Source organism: Malaclemys terrapin, chromosome 6 (assembly GCF_027887155.1).
Source record: "Malaclemys terrapin pileata isolate rMalTer1 chromosome 6, rMalTer1.hap1, whole genome shotgun sequence".
Classification (NCBI taxonomy): domain Eukaryota; kingdom Metazoa; phylum Chordata; order Testudines; family Emydidae; genus Malaclemys; species Malaclemys terrapin.
The window spans coordinates 1,882,149-1,904,773 of NC_071510.1; the positions used below are offsets into that span (position 1 = coordinate 1,882,149).

A 22,625-nucleotide genomic window follows, 5' to 3' on the forward strand; every position below is an offset into this window, starting at 1 on the left:
CTGGTGAAAGTCCTGGGGGCTGGTGTCAAACTGGAGCAAGGAGATGGTGGCTTGGGTCCTGGGTTACTAATAACATTCTGGCAGTTTAAAACTGAATGCACCTTAAAAACCAGCCCTATTGAAGCCAATGGCAGAACTCCACTGGACTTCCGGGGGACAGGCTTCACCCTGAATTTACTTGTACACTTACGCTGATTGCATTCCACTCCCCTTGTGCAGGAAAGCTAGAGTGCCACTTTCACTTGGTGTTTGTTTTGTGCCACTTTCACCCTCTGGCCCTCATGCATGAGAAAATGCTTTTGTGCAGCAGGAGGATCTTTACACTGGACGTAGTTTGTACTATTATCACACTTCCATGGGAAGAATAGCTTTGATGGGGGTGTCTAGTGCCTTTGAGCAGGGTTGGGTGTTACCATTCTTGGGTTGTATTCGCTACCTGAGATTTACTTGACTGCCTATTTTCAATTGGACAGGTCAGTCGCATGGTGTCTCGCTATCCATGCACAGAACTGGGCCAATATCAATGAGCTATGGACTCTTATTCATCTTACTTGGTCACTGTTTGAAGTACTGTGCAATCCTCTAACAAACTGGTGCAGAATAGCTGCTGGCCTCACAAAGGAATGAATGTCTCTGTTCCTATTGGGTTTATTAATCTCTCTTTTCCCTTTTAGTGGTAAAACCCAATTTTCAGGCCTCCATGAATGGAGGGTTCCCCAGCCTCTGTTCTAGGTGCTTGGGATCAGAGGGAGGGACATTCCCTTTGGCAATATAGTGAAATCTAATGAGAGAGGGAGACATTGCTGTGACCTTGCACGCCATATGATTTTATGAAAATATGCCAATGAGTGTGAATATAATGTAACTGGAATGTGCTTCATGCAAAAGGTCTCTTGTAAGGTATCATTACAAAGCTTATAATTTACTGAGTGTATTCATCCTATTTGTATAAATGTACCACTCTTGTATCTGAAACTAGAAATATTAAATATAACTCTGAGGGCATATTGTAGTTATGCCAAGTGTGGGCCATTAATGGTGGTTTGGAATCTTGATGGCTCCCATTAGGCAGGACAATTGACTGTAGATGGCTCTGTTTACTTGCAAGCCTTCCTGTGAGTCAGGCCAAGAAGAGTGAAGGCTTGAGGTCTCACAGGACATGTGATCATGTCACCTGGTACTGGAATCCATCTTAAACCTGGTGTTTTTCCATTTAGAAGGAGGGATGGGGACCCAGAGAGACAAAAGATTCCCGCCTTGTGCCAAAGCTATAAAAGGGGGCGGAACAGAACAAAGGGGGCTGCAGTCGTGAGAAATCCCCTAGTTACCACTTGAGCTGGAACAAGGACTGTATCAGGAGAAAGTATTGGGCCCAGACTAGAAAGGAGTCTAGTCTGTGAAAGAAGCTTACTGGAACATCTCTGAGGGTGAGATTTACCTGCATTTAGTTTTCTACTGTATTAGGCTTAGACTTGCATGTGTTGTTTTATTTTGCTTGGTAACTTACTTTGTTCTGTCTGTTATTACCTGGAACCACTTAAATCCTACCTTTTATATTTAATAAAATCACTTTTTGCTTATTACAGAACTCAGAGTTAGTGACTAATACCTGTGCATATCTGTCTATCCATGTTATAGAGGGCAGACAATTTGAGTTTACCCTGTATAAGCTTTATATAGAGTAGAACGGGTTTATTTGGGGTTTGAACCCATTGGGAACTGGGTATCTAGATGCTAGGGACAGGAGCACTTTCTAAGCTGTTTTCTGTTAAGTCTGCAGCTTTTGGGGGACGTGGTTCAAACCTGGGTCTGGCTCAACAAGACAGGGCACTGAAGTCCTAAGGTGGCAGGGAAAACGGGCTCAGAGGTAGTCTCAGCACATCAGGTGGCAGTCCCAAGGGGGGGAGGGGTCTTTGTGACCCACCCCGTCACAATTGCTTTCCCAGCATTACAGCAGGGAGATGTGCTGTGTAGTTCCAGGTGGTGCTGAAGTCAACCTGAGAACATCCTGTGGCCTGGGTGGGTGCCATTTGGATCCACCCATTGCAGGCCTCATGTATGGCTGGCAGCAGGGGGAGAGGCGGTAGGCAAGTCACTCCTAATCATAGAATCTCAGGGTTGGAAGGGACCTCAGGAGGTATCTAGTCCAACCCCCTGCTCAAAGCAGGACCAATTCACAACTAAATCATCCCAGCCAGGGCTTTGTCAAGCCTGACCTTAAAAACCTCTAAGGAAGGAGATTCCACCCCCTCCCCTAGGTAACCCATTCCAGTGCTTCACCACCCTCCTAGTGAAAAAGTTTTTCCTAATATCCAACCTAAATCTCCCGCACTGCAACTTGAGACTATTACTCCTTGTTCTGTCATCTGGTACCACTGAGAACAGTCTAGATCCATCCTCTTTGGAACCCCCTTTCAGGTAGTTGAAAGCAGCTATCAAATCCCCCTCATTCTTCTCTTCTGCAGACTAAACAATCCCAGTTCCCTCAGCCTCTCCTCATAAGTCATGTGCTCCAGACCCCTAATCATTTTTGTTGCCCTCCGCTGGACTCTTTCCAATTTTTCCACATCCTTCTTGTAGTGTGGGACCCAAAACTGGACACAGTACTCCAGATGAGGCCTCACCAATGCTGAATAGAGGGGAATGATCACGTCCCTCGATCTGCTGGCAATGCCCCTACTAATACAGCCCAAAATGCCGTTAGCCTTCTTGGCAACAAGGACACACTGTTGACTCATATCTAGCTTCTCATCCACTGTAAACTCTAGGTCCTTTTCTGCAGAACTGCTGCCTAGCCACTCAGTCCCTAGTCTGTAGCAGTGAATGGGATTCTTCCATCCTAAGTGCAGGACTCTGCACTTGTCCTTGTTGAACCTCATCAGATTTCTTTCGGCCCAATCCTCTAATTTGTCTAGGTCACTCTGTATCCTGTCCCTACCCTCTAGTGTATCTACCACTCCTCCCAGTTTAGTGTCATCTGCAAACTTGCTGAGAGTGCAGTCCACGCCATCCTCCAGATCATTAATGAAGATATTGAACAAAACTGGCCCCAGGACCGACCCTTGGGGCACTCCGCTTGATACCAGCGGCCAACTAGACATGGAGCCATTGATCACTACCCGTTGAGCCTGACAATCTAGCCAGCTTTCTATCCACCTTAGTGTCCATTCTTCCAGCCTATGCTTCTTTAACTTGCTGGTAAGAATACTGTGGGAGACCGTATCAAAAGCTTTGCTAAAGTCAAGGAATAACACATCCACTGCTTTCCCCTCATCCACAGAGCCAATTATCTCCTCATAACTAAGAAAGGAGTTGGCAGCGCATGGGTCCAGGATGGCCAGTTCATGCACTCTCTCAAGCCTGGGCTATACTTACAACTTAAACTGGCATTGCTCTGTCAGTCAAGTGTGAAAACCCCACACTTCCTAGTGATAGCCATGCCGACAGCCCCCCCAGTGTAGAGACAGCTATTCCGACAGAAGCGGGCTTCTGTTGACAGAGCTACTGTTGTTTGGGGAAGTGGTGTTCCTACACTGGCAGAACTCCTTCTGCAGGTGTACGCTACCTGGCTAACCCAGCAGAGGCAGTTTAGTGTGTGTGTGTGTGTGTGTGTGATAGGAGGAACACAACACCTGGCATCTCTTGCCCCTGCAAGGGCTCTCTGGTGGCCAGTCCCATCACGGGTGAGTATTGGAGTGATCTGGCTTCTTTCCAGAAGGAGAGACAACGCTGTGTCTGCTGAGCTGCTGGCAGTTTGATTTGGGTGTGGCTGCACGGCTGGGCTTGGCTGACTGCACTGGTGGCCTTGGGAAGGGCTTCGGGGTGGGGCAAGATAAGATAAAGGGAGAAGGGCCCATGAGTGGTCTGAAAGGGGAAATGTGTGTGGGGTGGGAAAGAGGGGGGAAGTCACAAAATAGAGGAGAGGGAAATAGCTCCAGGGGCGTGTGCATTGCCCCCAGGGCAGGACCCGGTGTTCTGGAGACAGATGTGTACTGGGGCTGATTGCGCTGCAGGTGTAAGCAGGCATGAGTCAATGGGAGGTGCAGGGCTGAATTTCAAACCCACGCTAATGTCCGATAGCAAGGGGATGGTCCCTGCCTCATCCTCTGTCTTGTGTTTTGACTGCTGCAGATGTCATGGCACCCTCAGTACCGGAGTTCCAAGTTCCGCCATGTGTACGGCAAGCCTGCTAGCAAGGAGAAGTGCTACGACTGCGTCCCCATCACCTGCAGTGTGCACGACAACCACTTCTGCGCTGTCAACCCCCACTTCATTGCTGTCGTGACAGAGTGTGCAGGCGGCGGGGCTTTCCTCGTGATACCCATCCATCAGGTGAGCACGGGCAGCAGGGCCCAGGGGGCATGGGCTGCCCCTTTTCCTGATCGCCCCTGCTGGAGTGCAAAGGTGGAGCAGCAGGGATCCCAGATGGTCGTGATGGCAATGGGAAGGCTTGGTTATTGCAGCTGCCTGTTTTTCAAAATGCATGGTAGGGCCAGAGGCTCTCTGGGACAGGGACCATCTATTACATGTTTGTACAGCACCTAGCACAGTAAGGGTCTGCATTTTTATCCTGATATTCATCACCATGGTGTCTGGGTGCCTTCCATGCCTCTGGGAGTAACTGCAAACCAATAATAAATAATAACCATCATTCGTAGGACGGGAGAGCACAAATAGCTCTGTAATTACATGGTTCTAGCTTTTGTTCACAGACAAGGAGCCTTTTCGGCCTTTGAACTAATCCCTGATTAAAGAATAGAGGAGATTCCATGGTCATGCAGCGCACTATAGGCCCCTGATCCTCCAGAGCACTGAAGCACATGCTTAGCTTTAAGCACATGATTTTAGTGGGACTATTCATGTTCTTAAAGCTAAACTCTTGCTTCCGAGTTTGCTGAATCAGGGTCTAGAGCATGACAACAGAAAGGAGAGGATTATTTGACGTTTATTTATTTAGATCCCACTTCAGGAGAGTTAAACACATGCTTAAGAGCTGTCCTGCATTCCTCTATTGAACTTGCTTTAGACTTTAGCATGAGAAGAGAGGGCTCTTGGTGCCTGGACAGCACATCACACCGTCAGAGGGGTGAAATATTGGAACAGCCTTCCGAGGGAAACGGTGGGGGTGACAGACCTGTCTGGTTTTAAGATTAAGCTAGATAAGTTTATGGAGGGAATGGTTTAATGGGATAATGTGAGTTTCGTCAAAGGAACAGCGTGCCATCGCTGGTAAATAGTATAATGGCCAATGAGAGTCTGGCTGGAGACTCTTGCCTACATGTTCGGGGTTCTACTGATCACCATATTTGGGGTCGGGAAGGAATTTTCCTCCAGGGTAGATTGGCAGAGGCCCTGGAGGTTTTTCGCCTTCCTCCGCAGCATGGGGCAGGGATCGTTAGCTGGAGGACTCTCTGCTAATTGAAGTCTCTAAACCACAGGATTTGGGGACTTCAACAGCAGAGTCAAGGGAAAGGGTTGGGACGGCTTTGTGGCCTGCAGCATGCGGGAGGTCAGACTAGATGATCATAATGGTCCCTTCTGACCTTAAAGTCTATGAGTCTATCACAGCACCTGTGCAGGGGTGCCGGAACAGAGGGAGCCAAGGGGCCATGGCCCTCCCACTTTTGAAAGTGGATGGGCCTAGACTGTCCACTTTTTGCCACAGGCACAGCCCCCTGCCCCTCCTCTTCCCCTCGAGGCCCCACCCACCAGCCAGGCTGGAAGCTGGAGCCCAGTCCAGGTAAGAGCAGCCCAAGAAGCCAGGGCAGCTCTGCGGAGCCGTTCACCCTCCACATGGCTCCCCATGGCTGCCTGCTGATCTTTTACCCTGACCTAGCTCCGGCTTCCAGCCTGGCCAGGGGGTGGGGTCTTGGGGGCCGAAGAGCCGCAGCCGGGCCATGGTAAGAGCTGGTCAGGCAGCTGTGGGAAGCTGTAGACCCTCCAACTGTCCAGGGTGGAGAGCCTAAGGGGCGGAGACATGGGCCGGGGGCTGCTCTCGGTTCCCCCCCCCCCCCATCCTGGACAGCAGTTTTAAAATAAATATAAGGAAGCACTTCATCACACAACACACAATCAAGCTGTGGAACTCATTGCCAGGGGATGTTGTGAAGGTCAAAAGTATAACTTGGTTCAAACAAGAACAAGATCAGTTCATGGAGGATAGGTCCATCAATGGCTATTAGCCAAGATGGTCTGGGATGCAAAACCATGCTCTGGGTGTCCCTAAACCTCTGACTGCCAGAAGCTGGAACTGGACAACTGGGGATGAATGACTTGATAAGTGCCCTGTTCTGTTCATTCCCTCTTCCATGTTCCAGGGTGCAATCCAGACCAGCGAGGGGTTGTCACCACCTGCCTCACAGTGCTTTGCTGCTGTAGTTCCCAACCTGGGAAATGCATAAACTGCCAGACAGCATGCAGGTCACCCCCTGAGTCTCAGTGTATAGCTGCAGTCCTTGGTCCAGCAATTCTGACCTGAGCAGCTGGTCAGCAACACCCCAGCCATACTCTGGCTTCTAGCAGCCTTGGTTAACCACTTGCAGGGTGACTCCACCACATTCCTAGTCCCAGATTTTCCCCAAAACGTGTGTTCTGCAGTGTCCAGCCCTTTGCTGGACAGTTCAGATATTAGAGGGCCATAGCTCCTGGAAGGGGTCAATATCCAACAGTTCGCGACTTTAACTGGAGTTACCCAAACAGCTCTGTTTAAACGCAGCACTGGATTAGTTTAGATTTAAAAAAAATAAAACAAGTTTATTTAACTACAAAGAACTAGATCTTAATTGACTACAAGTATAAGGCATTAAAGTCAGGTTACAAGAGAAATAAAGATAAAATTCTTCCTAATTACTAAAACTTAACAAACTAGACTTGGTTCAAGGTAAAATCCTTACCCCAGGTTCCCAGTAGCATTGCTGACCAAATTTTCAGGCCAGGCTCACTCCCAAAGTCCAAGGGCTGGTTCCTTTGTCGTGTTAGGTGAAAGGTAGAGAGGGATACGTTGGGGTGTTCTTGCCCCTCACTTTTACAGTCCAGTCCTTCTTTGAAGTGGATTCTCCCGAGGATTACCCTCAAAGCAAAGCTTATTCAAGAAGTGAGGAAGCAATGTGGAGTCTGGGAGTGAAGGTGGCTCCCTGTGTATGGTGAAAAGCAGATTTGCCTTGGATCCTGTCACTTCCCCCTCTTGCTGTCTCAAGGACTCTGCTTGCTACTTGTATGTAAACGGAGGTAAATACACACTCCTTTGTTTAGGAGAGACCTGTGCTTTTCCCTAGTCAGGGCTGGGTGGGTTTGAACATGTGCTAACATCATCATACAGAGGGAATTCATAACTTTACATATAATGTTGCTACATAAATGTGCCATCCAATAATTGACGCACGTTGTTTTCAAATGATACCTCATGAGGTATATTTTATACAAAGATTTTTACAGCGGTGTGTATGGTGTGCGTACAGGAGTGCATTCGGTCATGCTCTCTGAAGATTCTGGCACTGGCCACTGTAGGAAGACAAGCTACTGGGCTAGATGGACCAGTGGTGTGACCCAGTATGGCCGTTCTTCTGTTCACTACTGACTCACTTTCCTGTTTTCCATTAGCAAGGGTTGGCACTGAGCTGTAGAGTCTTCCTGATGCCCTTTGTCTGCAGTCAAATCCATTCCAGCCAATTCCAGCCCCCTTGTGATGAGAGCTAGGAATCGGGCTGCTCCTTACTCATTATTACTATCTGGGGCGTGGTCAGTGGCTTCAGGATGCTGCCCTATTCCTTCTCAGGACTCAGTCATCACAGGGCTTTTCTCCTGTAGGCACTCAGGGGGAGTGTGGCAAGGCAAAGACGAACAGCAGGTCTGTATCAATGCAGCTGTGCCGCTGTAGTACTTCTGGTGAAGATGCTCTAAGTTCTCCATCGGCTTAATAACTCCACCTCCGTGAGAGGCAGTAGCTATGTCAGCAGGAAAAGCTCTCCCGTCAACATAGCACTACCTACATGGGGGGGTTAAGGTCGGTATAACTACATCACTCAGGAGTGTGGATTTTTCACATCCCTGAGGGAAGTAGTTATACTGCAGTAAGTATGTCGTGTAGGCCTGGCCTGAGCTAAGGAGGACATGGCTTTAAGGGTGAGCATGGACCCATGTCCAGTAAACTGAGCACTGTGGATCTTGCTATGTGGGGTGCCAGAGACTTAGCTCAGGTCTTGTGGGGCCAGCCTGCATGGAGACCTCCTGCTGTTCTGTGGCCAAATGTAGCCTTTCTGCGCTAACAGAGACTTGCTGTTCTTTTCAGACAGGCAAGCTTGATCCTCACTACCCCAGGGTGTGCGGGCACAGAGGAAATGTCCTGGACATCAAGTGGAGCCCTTTTGATGACTTTGTAATCGCTTCCTGTTCTGAAGATGCCACTGTAAGTTTCCCGGCTCGCTCTGTGTCACTAATTTGCTAATGCTCTTAGTTGGGAAAGAAATACGAAGTACCGTGCAAGAGCCTCCGTGAGAGGGTCTCCTCTAACTGAACAGGGCTAACAAGTGTTGTTCTTCCACAAAGTCACTCCTCATTACACTCAAGCCCCTCGGTTTCAGTGGGGTTCCGCCTGAGCAAGTGCTAATGATCCAATTGTGAGACCTTGAACACATTTACATCTGAAAACAAACGAGGGGGGAAATCAGCTCCATGTCTGTGCAGAGCTCAGAACCTTGTGTTCCCACACAGATGTGGCCACACACATTCTGTGGCAGGAGGATGCTCTGCTGTAGATGCATTTGTTGTGTGGTCAACTCTTGAGGATTGTTCCTTCTCTCAGCTACTCTGTGGAATCACTCTGGATTAATGCAAGTAGAAGGGAGGTCAGAATCTGGCCCAAGCAAACACACAGGACTAGAGTCCATCCCCCGCTTATTCCCGTTGATTTGCACAGTATTCCACGAGGAGCCCTTTTTCTTTTTCACACAACACGTAATTAGCCTGTGGAACTCACTGTCCCAGGAAGATGTTGAAGCCAAGAATTTAGCAAGATTCAAAAGGGACTGGATGCTTATATGCAGAACAAGAATAGTCAAAGTTACAAGAGTTAATGCTAACACATATTTTGGAAGAGATATTAAACCTGCAGCTTTGGGGTTTAAACTACACTCTAACCATTAGGGATTAGGACTCCTCCTTCATGGTGGGGCAAGTGTGATGTGGGGCGGTGGCACTTGTCTCTGAAATATCTGGGACTGACCACTGTCTGAGACAGGATACTAGCTGAGGTGGGCCTTGGGCTGGATTTACCCAGGCAATTCCTGGGCTTCTTAAACTAAACCCCTTTCAGAAATTATATTTGGTCCATGTTTTCAAATTGATGTGTTGAGGTTTTCTTTGAGCGATTAACATAACACACTCATTAAGGTTTTCCATATCCAGTGAACAATCCTGCACTTTCAATACAAATGACTTATTTTAGGAGGAAAACAAAACAAGAAGGAACAAAAGTAAAGTTTCCACAAGATGGCGCATGTGGGTGTAACAGGCAGCAGATGCCTTGACATACTACTGCCCCGGCCTCTGCGCATGGGCAGAGTTCTCAGATATGTAGAAGTAATTGTCCTGCCCTTGTCAGCACTGGTGAGGCCCCAGCAAGAGGAGAGCAACAAAAATGATAAAATGTTTTAAAAAACCTGGCATACGAGGAAAGGTTGAAAAATGTATATGTAGTCTTGAGAAAAGCTGACTGAGGGGGGACCTGATAATATTCTTCCAGTATGTTAAGGGCTGTTATAAAGAAGAGTGATCAATTGTTCTCCATGTCCACTGAAGATAGGACAAGTAGTAACAGGCTTAATCTGCAGCAAATGGAGATTTAGGTTAGCTATTAGGAAAAACTTTGTAATTCTAAGGGTAGTTAAGCTTTGGAACAGACTTCCAATGGAGGTTATGGAGTCCCCATCACTGGAAGCGTTTAAAAACAATTTGGACAGGGATGGTCTAGTTTTACTAGGTCCTGCCACAGCACAGGGGCTGGGACTAGATGATGTCTCAAGGTCCCATCAGCCCTACATTTCTATGAATGCGTGTGTTTTACACACACACACCCAAGACATGACATAGCTGCATTGCTGCATGCACTACAGGTCTGTGGAAACTAAAATAATTTCTCAATCTGGCTGAAATTGACTGAAGGACCAGGGAGAAAAGAGGCGTGAGAGAGAGAGAGAGACCCATGAACCTCATTTGTCCTGCCAAATACCACCCCCGAGACACAGAGCCAATGTTGCAGGTTGTGACATTCCCCTCTGGTGTTATCTGGACTGGTGATCTGCTAGGTCACTCCAATCCTTGACTCTAGGAGCCAGCCTGAACCTGCTCTGCTGTGAGAACCCCACTCCTGGGCTGGTCACGCACAGCCTCTGGCGTGTAAGCTGCTCCTTGGATTGTGCAACCGAATGACACTAGCTGCTATCTTCAATCGCAGACACAACCCTAGGAACCTCCGTCTTGCAGTGTCCAGTTATGCCCACTGGATGCTGCAAGCTTATATGAGTTTATTAATTTACCAAAGAAATTGATATGTACCAGGCTTGTTATCCCAAGGGGAGTCTGACACGCTTCAAACCAAACGCACTGCTTCAGGTAGAACAAACAAACAGATTTAGTAACTATAAAGAGATTTTAAGTGATTATAACTCAAAGCCTAATAAGTTGGATTTGGTCAAATGAAATAAAAGCAAAACACTTTCTAAGCTGATCTTAACACTTTCAATGTCCTTACAAACTTAGATGCTTCTCACCACAGGCTGCTTGGCTGCTCTTCAGCCAGGCTCTCCCCTTTGATCAGCGCTTCAGTCGCTTGGTGGTGACGCCTGTAGATGGAGGTGGGGGGGGAGAGAGAGAGAGTGAGTGTGTGTGTGTGTGTGTGTGCGCGCGCGCGCATGGCAAACATCTCTCCTTTTTATCATGTTCTTTCCTCCCTCTTGGCTTTGCCGCTGCCCTTCCCGCCCCCCCCGAGTCAGGTGAGCATTACCCAAAGGAAGAGGTGCGATTCACTCAAGAGTTCAATAGATCCTTTTGTTGCTGCCTAGGCCAGCATTCTTTGTTCCTGTGAGGCTAGGCTGGGTTTGTCCCATACATGCCCTGATGAGGTGTGAACTGCCTCTCTGCTCTTGGAGAGTTTTTGCCTGGGTTTATTTTCACGAGGACACATTTTCAGCCTCATAACTATATACATGAAATTATAACCTATAACAGTACTGTAACAATTACTATAACATCACTATAACAACAATGCTCAGTGCATCATGAGTCTTCCGAAGACACCCAACATGACAAACTTTGCATTGGATACCACATCATCGTTTTATAAAGAAACATGGGGGTGTAAGGTGTTCCCTGGAGATACAGAACGTCACACAGGTGCTTGGGGGCAATGCCCTTGGTTGTGGTGTGTTTGTGCCAGGTTGTTTTTTACTGAGAGTTTCAGCAGTGACAGTGTTCAGATATCCAGCTCTCCCACATACCAAAGAGGTGTGAAGTAATTAGAAATGCATTCAGATGGTATCTCTCTCACATTGGAGTTCAGGATTCCATAGTGTTTTCCTTCCTATCCCGCACTACCTAGTCCACGTTGCGATGGGTCTCTCCCTGCCATCAGTCCAAGTGCTCAGCTTCCACTGCCACGGATGGCAGCTTTGCACAAAACCCAAACCTGGTTTTTAACCTTGAATGGATAACCAGGGAATATTAAATCCCTCCTCAGACATTTCAGCTTATGTCAAGTCTTCTATTTCATGGTTTTTCTAAAAGCTGTCTGGGAGGCCAATTCGAATGCATATAGCTCCAATTCATACTCCTGGGGGAATTCTGTGCCAAAATATTAAAAATTCTGCACACAACATTTTAAAATTCTGCATATTTTATTTGCCAAAATAACACTATATAATCACACTAGTTTCAGTTATTTTGTATTTATTTCAAAATACTGATCAGCAACTATGTCTGTAACAATACAGACACCAAAAAATCCTCCAGGAGTAGAGTGTTAAGGAAACCCCTATGACAACCCAGTTCCTATTTCTCCACCCCCTCCCCACCAGAGCCCAGCTGCAGGCCCCCCTCAGCCCAGACACCTGCACCCCCTACCCACCAGAGCCCAGCTGTGGGGTACCCCCCAGCCCAGACACCCGCATCCCTCCCCCTCCCCCTAGAGCCCAGCTGCAGGGCACCGCCCAGCCCAGACACTCACACCTGCTCCCCACCAGAGCCCAGGATCCAGGAGAAACAGTCGGATGTTGGGTCCCAGGCTTGTACAGAGTTTCCTGCACATCCCCTCCCTCTTTCAGGGCATGCTGGGCACTGCAGCTGCCAGGAACCCTCCAGCTCCCTCCCCCCCACAGTGTCATCTATTTGGAAGTTGGGCTCTGTGGGTCCTGCAGCCCCCTAGTGGCAGCCAGCACCTCTGCAGCCCATTTCTGTGGGAGGAAATGGAAATTCTGTGTACATAATTAATTTCTGCACAAATTCTGCATTGTGCAGTGGCACAGAATCCCCCCAGGAATAAATTCAGTGCCCACCGAAATAAATTGAATTAATTGGTTATTGGATCATCTCTGCAATGATTAGGCAATTTCTGTCACTGTGGCCTGCCTCTGTACTGCTGGTGAAGAGCAGAACCATAAAAGTTCGTGGTCAATTTTACAAGTTTGCTGAGGTGCCAGTTAGATTTTAAAGCTGAAATCTAATAAGCTAGATTGCCCATTGGATAAACATTATAGCCAATATTAGAATGGAACCGAATATGATAAGGCCTTTTTATTGAGTCCAGGGATCATTAGCTTACCAATTTAATGCTAGGTTCTTTTCAGGTCAACTTTTAACTTGAACAATTTTTAAAATCAGGACACTTGCTTATTCTTAACCAATCAACAATTTATAATTCCGCCAGAACCACATCAATATACAATCAACAGTTCACCAATCAAGTGTAGACAAAACCAATGTTCTAGTTATGAACTGCATGCAGCAATACAGTCTAACACAGTAGTTTTCAAACTTCTTTTCTTGTGACCCAGTTGAAGAAAGTTATTGATGCCCTGCGACCCAATGGAGCTGGGGATGAGGAGTTTTGGGTGTGGGAGGGACTCAGGGCTGGGGCAGAGGGTTTTGGTGCGAGGGCTGCGGGATGGGGACAGGGATGAGGGGTTGGGGGCTCAGGGGTGGGGCAGGGGGTTGGGGAGGGGGGTCAGGACTCTGGGCTGGAGGTGCAGGCTCTGGGATGGTGCTGGGGATGAGGGGTTTGGGGCACCGGAAGGGGCTCCAGGTTTGGGGGGGCTCAGGGCTGGGGATAGGGGTGCAGTGTTGGGGCACAGGCTTACCTCGGGCGGCTCCCAGTCAGCAGTGCAGCGGGGGTGCTAAGGCAGGCTAGTCCCCATCTGTTCTGACACCGCGCTGTGCCCCAGAAGCGGCCAGCAGCAGGTCCGGATTCTAGGTGGTGCACAAGCGGCTTTGTGCGGCTCTTGCCCGCAGGCACCGCCCCCTCCCCAGTGCGGAGGAGGTGCTCAGGAAGGGGGCAGCACATGGAGCCCTGTAGCCCCCCCCCCCGCCTAGGAGCCGGACCTGCTGCTGGCTGCTTCCAGGGCACAGCGCGGTGTGAGAACAGGTAGGGACTAACCTGCCTTAGCCGGGCAGCACCGTCGACGAGACTTTTAACGGCCCAGTCGGCAGTGCTGACCAGAGTCGCCGTGACCCAGTACTAGGTCGCGACCCGCAGTTTGAAAACCGCTGGTCTAACAAGCAGCTGTCAAAGACTGAAGTTGAGGCTCAGAGGTTACGCTAAGGAACAATGGAAATCACCAAGCTTTCTTATGTTTACTTATGATAATCAGTTCTTTAGTACCCAACACATTTATCACCTTCCCAGTGTTTCTCCAAGCAATAAGGACATACTTGTCTTAAAGACACTTTTAAGAATGTGGTTACCTGCTATTGGAAGGGATTGGTCCATAAGGGAATCTGATTATGCAGCCAAAGATCACATTAGCACTTTTGGCCACAGCATCTCATGGATCTCATGTTCAGCTGATCACCCACCACCCCCCTCACATATTTTGTCAGAGTCACTGCCTGAAACAAGCTGGCTGAGGAGCTTGCTGGATCGTTAATGTTGATTATCAATAATTCTCGGAGCATTGGGGAAATTCCAGAAGACTGGAAGAAAATGAATATTTGCCAGTGTGATGGGGTTGGGACTCACCACTGCAGCACCTCCTGCTGGCACGCCTGGGAATTAGCTCTGTCCACTGCAGGGCACACTCTGCCACTGGTGTCCCGTCCATCGTCTGCTCCCCTGTTGGTGTCCGGACCCACGTTGCTCCCTGCTCGGCAGCATCCTCTTCAGGACACTGCCCTCCAGCAGTGCCCAGCGCTCTGGTCGCACCCCCTTCCAGGGGTCTGGTGTTATCAGCAGTCCTCCGTCTGTACCTGTTCTAGTGGCTGGCTGCAGCCTCACAGTCTAGCCCCTTTGTCACAGGGGCCAGCCACAGTCTGTATCAGGCCCATGCTGCTCCTCAGCCAGGCATAGTACAAGGGGGAGGGGGGGGGACCCAGGCCCACCTGCTACTCTGGGTCCCGACCCAGGGACCCTCTAGCGGCAGCCTCCCTGCCCTCCTTCTCTCCCTTGTCAGACTTTGTCCCTGGGCCGCTTCGCCTTTGGCCCTGTGCCCCCGCTCGGCCCTTTGTAGGGAGGTCTGCGGTTTTCCTTGGCTGGAGCTCCCCAGCTCCTTCTGCCCTTCCCCAGCACTGCTCTGTCTAAGGTGCTATCTTTCAGCCAAGGAGCCAGTTCTCCTCCCTTGGCAGCCAGGGAGAGACTCCCTTTCCTCCTCCTAGGCAGCCTTTATATAGGGTCTAACCCGGCCCTGATTGGCTGCCTCTGCCCTGCCCTGATTGGCTCCTAACAGGCCTCTCTTGATTGGCTGCTGGCCTGCGCAGCCTCAAAGGCTTGTTCCAGCTTTTTTCTCAGGGGGTGGGGCACCACCCCACCACAGCCTGTTTTTTAAAATGGTAAATGGGGTGACCTGGATGTGACACTTTGTACCTCAAAGTAGCACCCTGGAACCCCAATATTCACCACTGTGGAATAATTATGATATGCTTGGTATAACGTATACCTTCTGAGGTATCATTTTAAAAGTCTTGATTTGTTGAATATTATTAACATTCTGTTGGATTGTATGTACTATCATTGTTATGAAGTGTTGCTATATGTGTTACTGAAATATGCTGTGTGGTTGGGAATGCCCACAGCGAGTCAATCAACAAAAGAGGGCCAGACAGTGGTGATGACCCATCAAGAAAAGAATACACTATCCCAGAGGCTCTATAGGGAAGGCACATACACAATGGAGACTGCTTGACCAATGTGGATTTCCTGACCCCCACGTACCAGTAGGATCTTTCTAGCATCTGGAAGAAGTTATAAAAAGAGAGACCGAGACAGGGTCTCATCACATGACCTTGTAGAGTCATAGCAGCCATTACTTGGAGGCTGTTTGTAGCATTTTCAGGAAGGCTCCCCGGGTGGGAGATAAGCTTCTCCTAAGGCCTGTCATTTTCTCCTAATGTCCCATTGCCCTGAATAGCCCTTCCCCACCCAGCTAGCTAGACTAAAAGCATCTTGTCTAGTGGGCATTACCCAGGTGTAACTACATTTGAAATACAGATACCTAGTCAATATTCATAACTTCAGATACAAAAACGATACATGCATACAAATAGGATAATAATATTCAGCAAATCATATCTTTTCCAATGACATCATTGATCACCTGTGTTTGGAGGAAGCTGATAATACTCGTTAAAAAAATGTGTTCATTAAATTTGTGATTGAACTCCTTGGGGGAGAATTGTACGTCTCCTGCTCCATGGTTTTACCCACATTCTGCCATATATTTCGTGTTATAGCAGTCTCGGATGACAACCCAGCACACGTTGTTCAATTTAAGAAGACTTTTTCACTGCAGATTTGACAAAATGCAAAGAAGGTACGAATATGGCATTCCTAAAGATAGCTACAGCCGTCGACCTAAGATTTAACAGTCTGAAGTGCCTTTCAAAATCTGAGAGGGATGAGGGTGGAACATGCTGTCAGAAGTCTTAACAGAGCAATGCTCTGATGTGGAAACTACAGAACCCAAACCACCAAAAAAGAAAATCAGTTCTGTTGGTGGCATCTGACTTAGAAGATGAAAATGTTCGTGCATCGGTCCGCACTGCTTTGGACTATTATCAGAACTCGTCATCAGCATGTACGCATGTCCTCTGGAACGGTGGTTGAAGCATGAAGGTGCATATGAATGTTTAGCATATCTGACACATAAATACTTTGCAACGTCGACTACAACAGTGCCATGCAAACTCCTGGTTTCACTTTCAGGTGACATTGTAAATAAGAAGCAGGCAGCATTATTGTCCATAAATGTAAACAAACTTCTTTGTCTTAGTGATTGGCTGAACAAGAAGTAGGACTGAGTGGACTTGTAGGCACTAAAGTTTTACATTGTTTTATTTTTGAGTGCAGTTATGTAAAAAAATTCTACATTTGTAAGTTGCACTTTCATGATAGATTGCACTACAGTGCTTGTATGAGATGAATTGCAAAATATGATTTTTTCTTTTTTTACAGTGCAAATATTTGTAGTAAAAATAAGATAAAGTGAGCACTGTACACTTTGTATTCTGTTGTATTTGAAAATGTAGAAAACAGCCAAAAATATTTTAAAAAATGGTATTCTATTGTTGTTTAACCCATGCAATTAAAACTGCTATTAATTACGACTATTTTTTAATCTTGCAATTAATTGTGATTAATTTTTTTAATTGTTTGATAGCCCTATTTAAAATCTGTCATTCTCCAGTTAATAAATCTTTTTTATATTTTACCTATAAGAGTATGTTTTGGCTGAAGCGGGGCTGGTGCATGCCCACTTTCCTCTGAAGAAGTGGCAAACTAGGTAATTTGAGCTTACACTGGCCAGGCTTCTGGATAATTACAGGCCTGTCAGCCTGACATCGGTTCCTGTCAAGATAATGGAGCAACCGATACGGGACTTGATTAATAAAGAATTAATGAAAATCAACATGGGTTTATAGAAAATAGATTCCGTCAAACTAACTTAATATCTTGTTTTGATGAATGTACAGGTTTGATTGATAACAGTAATAGTTTTGATCTAGTATACTTAGACTTCTGTAAGGCATTTGACTTGCATGCTTTTTGCCACACAACATTTTGATGAAAAAACTAGAATGATGTACAACTAACAAGGCCACACATTAAATGAATTACAAATTGGCTAACTGGTAGATCACAAAATGTAACTGGGGAATTGTCATTGAGTGGGCATGTTTCCAGTGGGGTCCCATGGGGATCAGTTCTTGGCCCTATGTTATTTAAGATTTTTGTCAATGACCTGGAGGAAAAAATAAAATCATCACTGATAAAGTTTGCAGGTGACACAGAAATTGGGGGTATGGTGAATAATGAAGAAGACAGGTCACTGATACAGAGCAATCTGACTCACTTGGTAACGGGGCGTAAGTAGATAATATGAATTTTAATAAGGCTAAATGTAAATGTATGCATCTAGGAACAAAGAATGCAGGCCATACTTACAGGAGGGGGGACTCTATCCTATGAAGCAGTGACTCTGAAAAAGATTTGGGGGTTATAACTGATAATCAGCCAAACATGAGCTCCCAGCGTGATGCTGTGGCAAAAAGAGCTAATGCAATCTTGGGAGGAAAAAAGGGGCAATCTTGAGTAGGAGTAGATTCAAGAAGGATGTTGATAAATTGAAGAGGGTTCAGAGAAGAGTGATAAGAATGATTAAAAGATTAGAAAGAGACAAGGTGGGTGAGGTAATATTTTTTTATTGAACCGTCTTCTGTTGGTGAGAGAGAGAACTTTCGAGCTACACAGAGCCCTTCTTCAGGTCTGTTTAAGCTTGAAAGCTTGTCCCTGTCACCAACAGAAGACAGTCCAATAAAAGGTATTACCTGACTCACCTTATCTCGCTAATATCCTGGAACCAGCACAGCTACCATAACACTGCCTTATAACGAGAGAGTCAAGAAGCTCAACCTATTTAGGTTAACAAAGAGACGGTTAAAGGATGACTTGTTTACCATCTGTAAGTACCTACGTGGAGAACATCTATTTAATAACAGGTTCTTCAAACTAGCATAGAAAGGTCTAACACAATCCAATGGCTAGAACTTGAAACTAGACAAATTCAGACCAGAAAGAAGCATGCATTTTTAACAGTGAGCATAATTGACCACTGGAACAATGGTCAGTGGTGGATTCTCCATCAATGACAATTTTTAAAATCAAGATTGGATGTTTTTTCTTTCTGCTTTAGGAATTATTTTGGGGGAAGTTCCCTGGCCTGTATTGTAGTCAGACTTGATGATCACAATGGTCCCTTCTGGCCTTGGAATCGATGACTAAGAGAGATGGAAGGCTCATCCATGAGTAAATTATAGGAGTCTTTGGTTTGAGAAACTAAAAATAGTTGGAAAATTCTTTATCAAGCATCAGAGAGCTTTCCTTTCCTGGGAATTGTGCGTCTTAAGCTTTAGTTTAATTATGCTCCCCAGACAAATGTCTCCCCTTTGGAATCAAGCTATGGACTCTCATTGCTTTTAGCTCTGAGAGGAAGCAAAGGTTTGGAATATGCATAAAGGTAATAGAAGAGTCATATAATTTAGTTTATGTTCTCCCCAGATAGATAAAAGGGCAGAAAGAGAGAGAAGCTGTTAAGAACATATTTTCAAGGCATATTTTAATGTCTGCACATCTCACAGTGGCAATATCATTATGTGCCTGCAAGTCAATAGGCTGCTCCTCATTTCTATCCTTTGAGACTAATCCACAGCTGGCTGCACTGACAGTGTACTTGGCCTGGATCTTAGTGATAGGATGTCTCACTGCAGAATAAAGACTCTGCTCCTAATTGCTGTTTAGGTGAAAATCTGGGACATCCCCAAACATTTACTAACAAGGAACATCACCAGTGCAAGGAAGGAGCTTCTGGGTCATGCTCGAAGGGTGGGACTCATTGAATGGCATCCTACGGCCAGCAACATCCTCTTCAGTACTGGTTATGATTATAAGGTGAGTCAGCTTTGCCCTTCTCTCCAACCTGCTGCAGATGCTGTGGGGCGGAATGTGCGGCCCGGGCCCAGGGGAGGGACCCAGAGGGTGCATCTGCAGGGAGAGGTTGCCCATACTTGCTTTGTTTCTTCACAATCAGTTTTGTTTGTACTCCTACATGTAGTTGCTTTCTGTAACAGGTCATTTAAGTTGTATGAGGAGAACCCTCCTGGAGCCAGCACTGTGTGGGTCACCCCCACCTGGGGCAGAGGACGTAGAGCCTGGGTTTGTACAGACACCTATGCTGCTGGTCCTGGTTGCAGGGGCAAAAGCTGGGGTTCCCCAAGCAGAGTGGGCTCACCCCAGCCCTCTCGGGGTGAGGGAGTAGTCTGGCTCTTGGGCATTCCAGCCAGTCTCTCTAGAGAGAGCAGGGCAGGCAGGGAAATGTTTTCCCCAGGACAGCCATGTTGTAGTTGTTAGCTGGGGCAAAGCATGCTGGGAAATAGGGGTGTGTATAAACACTAGCTTTTCAAGCGATGGAGAGACCGGGAGGCAGGCAGACTGCATAGAAGGTCTGGTGTAGGGCAGAGAATGGAAATTCCAAGTCATGGCAGATTTCAAGATTTTGAAATTTGTTTTCATTTCAATTAAGAACAAAACCTGGAAGATTTGAAATTTTTCACAAAAGAAAATTCAGAAAAAAATGTTTTCAGATTTATCAAAACATTTTGTGTCAATTTTAACTTTTTTATTTATATTCTAATATAACACAATATAATTATCACATCATTATATTTCAGCGTGGTAGCCGTGTTAGTCTGTATCAGCAAAAACAACAAGGAGTCCTTGTGGCACCTTAGAGACTAACAAATTTATTTGGGCATAAGCTTTCGTGGGCTAGAACCCACTTCATCGGATGCATGGAGTGGAAAATACAGTAGGAAGATGAAGTAGGTTTTAGTCCATAAAAGCTTATGCCCAAATAAATTTTAGTCTATAAGGTGCCACAAGGACTCCTCGTTGTTTTCACCGTTATATTGTTGAGAAAGGAAAATGGAAATGTTTCATTCTGAAGATGTCAAAACAGGACATTGCAATATCATCTGAACTTTTTTCCTCTTTTTTTCTCCAAACCAAAACTTTTGGCTAAATCGTCCCAGTTTTGCAAAGTGTTTTGATATCGATAGAACACAGTCCTGTCCGAGTTCCTCTGGCAGCCCTAAAGTGAACCCACTTTTTGTGTTCTGGGTGCTGCTCTGTGTGCTTTTGAGTAGAGGTGGCTTTGATGTGGTTTGTGTAACCTGTGGGACTGCAGGCCCTGGCTGGGGTTTTAATTAGCTACCCTGGGGAAAGGGACATGGGTACAAACGCCAAAAAGGAGCCTTTTGAACATTCACGACTTTCAGTGACCCTCTTTCCTCTAAGGTCTGTCCACAGTGCAGTCAGAGAGTTGACATATCCCCATGGGCGACAGGCACGTGGCTTCCGCATTTGGGGAAGCTGGCCTGAGCGCCGGAAGCTCACTGGTGCCTGGACCGTGGCACCCCCCTTGCTCCACTTGAAGCCCCTCCCCCACTCGGCCTCCTCCCCTGAGGCCCCGCTCCACCCCAGGCCCTGCTCCCACTCAGTCCCCTCCCGCAAGGCCCTCCTGCCTGCCGCTCGCCTAGTCCCTCTCCATCACCCGCTGTTCCCTGAGGCCCCTGCCAAGTCCATCCAACCCTCCCGAGATTCCACCCCCCATCAAGTCCATCCCCCCGAGACCCCACTGCTTGCTGAGTCCCTCCACTCCCCCATTCACTCCACCCCACCTCCTGCCAAGTCCCTCCACCCACTCCCCATGGCCTCCTCGTTTGCCGCTCGCCTAGTTCCTTCTCTTCTCCACTCCCTGTCACCTGAGGCCTCTACCACCCGCCAATTCCATCCACACCCCCTCCGAGACCCCACTGCCCGCTCAGTACCCCATCTTCCCTCAGAGACCCCACCACCATCCACTGCCCATTGAGTCCCTCCACTCCCCTCCTCCAAGACCCCACCACCTGCCAAGTCCCTCCACCCCCTCCGCCGTGGCCCCACTGCTCGCCTAGTCCCTCCACCCCCCGCCCCCCGAGACTCCACCACAAGCTGCTCGGGGGAGGAGAGGAGGGACTCGGCAAGCAGTGGGTGGGGGAGGGAGGGTGGAGGAGAGGAGGGAGTTGGGACTTGACAAGTGGGGGGGCCATATGGGGGGTGGAGGAGGGGAGAGAGCAAGTGGCAGGGGTCTCTTGGGGGAGGAGAGGAGGGACTCAGCGAGAAGCTGCAAGCGACGGGGGCCTTGGGGGAGGGACGGAGCAGGGACAGGAAGAGGTGGAGCATGGGTGGGGCCACCACAGCCCAGGCATCCGTGCACTCAAAGGCGGCAGGTTGGCAGCTGCGCTGGGAGGCTTACCCTTCCCTGGCCTACTATGCCTGTTGCTAGGCATACCCAAGCTAGTGTTGATCTAGGGAATGTGAGCACCAGTAGGTGTGAAGCCACAGCAGCATGGGCTAGCTGCTCAAGTACAAGTCCTGGGCGGGCTTGTTCAGCTATGGCATTGCAGCCGTAAGTACTCGCACTAGCTCCATCAAAACTAGGGGGGGGCATGTCTCCAGGAGCTGCAGTCACCCCTCTGATTGCAGTGCAGTGCAGGAGACCCTCACGGAGTCACAACCCGCATAACATTCACTTCCCCATCGTCTAGTTGTAGGTTAGTTTAGTTAATGTTAATGTAAATGGCTGCTGTTCATTCTACCTGTTTTCCCCCGAAACAATTTCTCCATGCAATAAAAAGTCCCCTGGGGATGAGAATGTCAGCTCTTTGAGGCAGACTGCTGTAAGGCACTAAGCAGGCCATCGACAAACAATTTGTGATCATAATAATTATATGGGTAAAGGGTGTGAGTTCACTAGAGGACATTGTTCCAGAACTTCACTCCCATCTCTCCAGGGGAGCAGCCATTTCATAGACTATCAGGATTGGAAGGGACCTCAAAAGGTCATTTAATCCAACCCCCTGCTCAAAGCAGGACCAATCCCCAGACAGATTTTTGCCCCAGATCCCTAAATGTTCCCCTCAAGGATTGAACTCACAACCCTGGGTTTAGCAGGCCAATGCTCAAACCACTGAGCTATCGCTCCCCCTATTTGGTGTGCAGTGTTGTACTTGCTGACTGTCAAATAGGCTGGTTTGAGGGAAAGATGCTGAAAATTTGTTTCTTTGCCTCAGATAATGATCTGGAACCTCGACACAAAGGAGCCCGTAATTCAAAATCCGGTGAAGACAATCAGCTGTCACAGGGACGTGATCCTCTCCATGTCATTCAACACAGATGGCAGCCTGCTAGCCACTGCCTGCCGGGACAGGAAAATACGACTTGTTGACCCACGGTCAGGAGCAATCCTACAGGTATACAGGGTTAAATAGCTTGATCCACAGTGCGTCTGACTGTAAGAGCTCTTTCTTCTTCAAGTGTTTGTTCACGTGGA

General features: G+C 47.7%; 1 protein-coding gene across 2 annotated transcripts in view; it reads left to right on the forward strand.

The window, feature by feature from the left end:
- The window catches only part of CORO2A (coronin 2A), a 101,474-nt gene that overhangs the window by 56,150 nt on the left and 22,699 nt on the right, over positions 1 to 22,625 (forward strand). For both annotated transcript variants that reach the window (XM_054032790.1, XM_054032791.1), the window contains exons 2-5: positions 4,132 to 4,332; positions 8,288 to 8,404; positions 18,995 to 19,144; positions 22,366 to 22,545. In XM_054032790.1, coding sequence (XP_053888765.1) covers positions 4,132 to 4,332; positions 8,288 to 8,404; positions 18,995 to 19,144; positions 22,366 to 22,545 — 648 coding nt within the window. The remainder of the gene's footprint in view (positions 1 to 4,131; positions 4,333 to 8,287; positions 8,405 to 18,994; positions 19,145 to 22,365; positions 22,546 to 22,625) is intronic.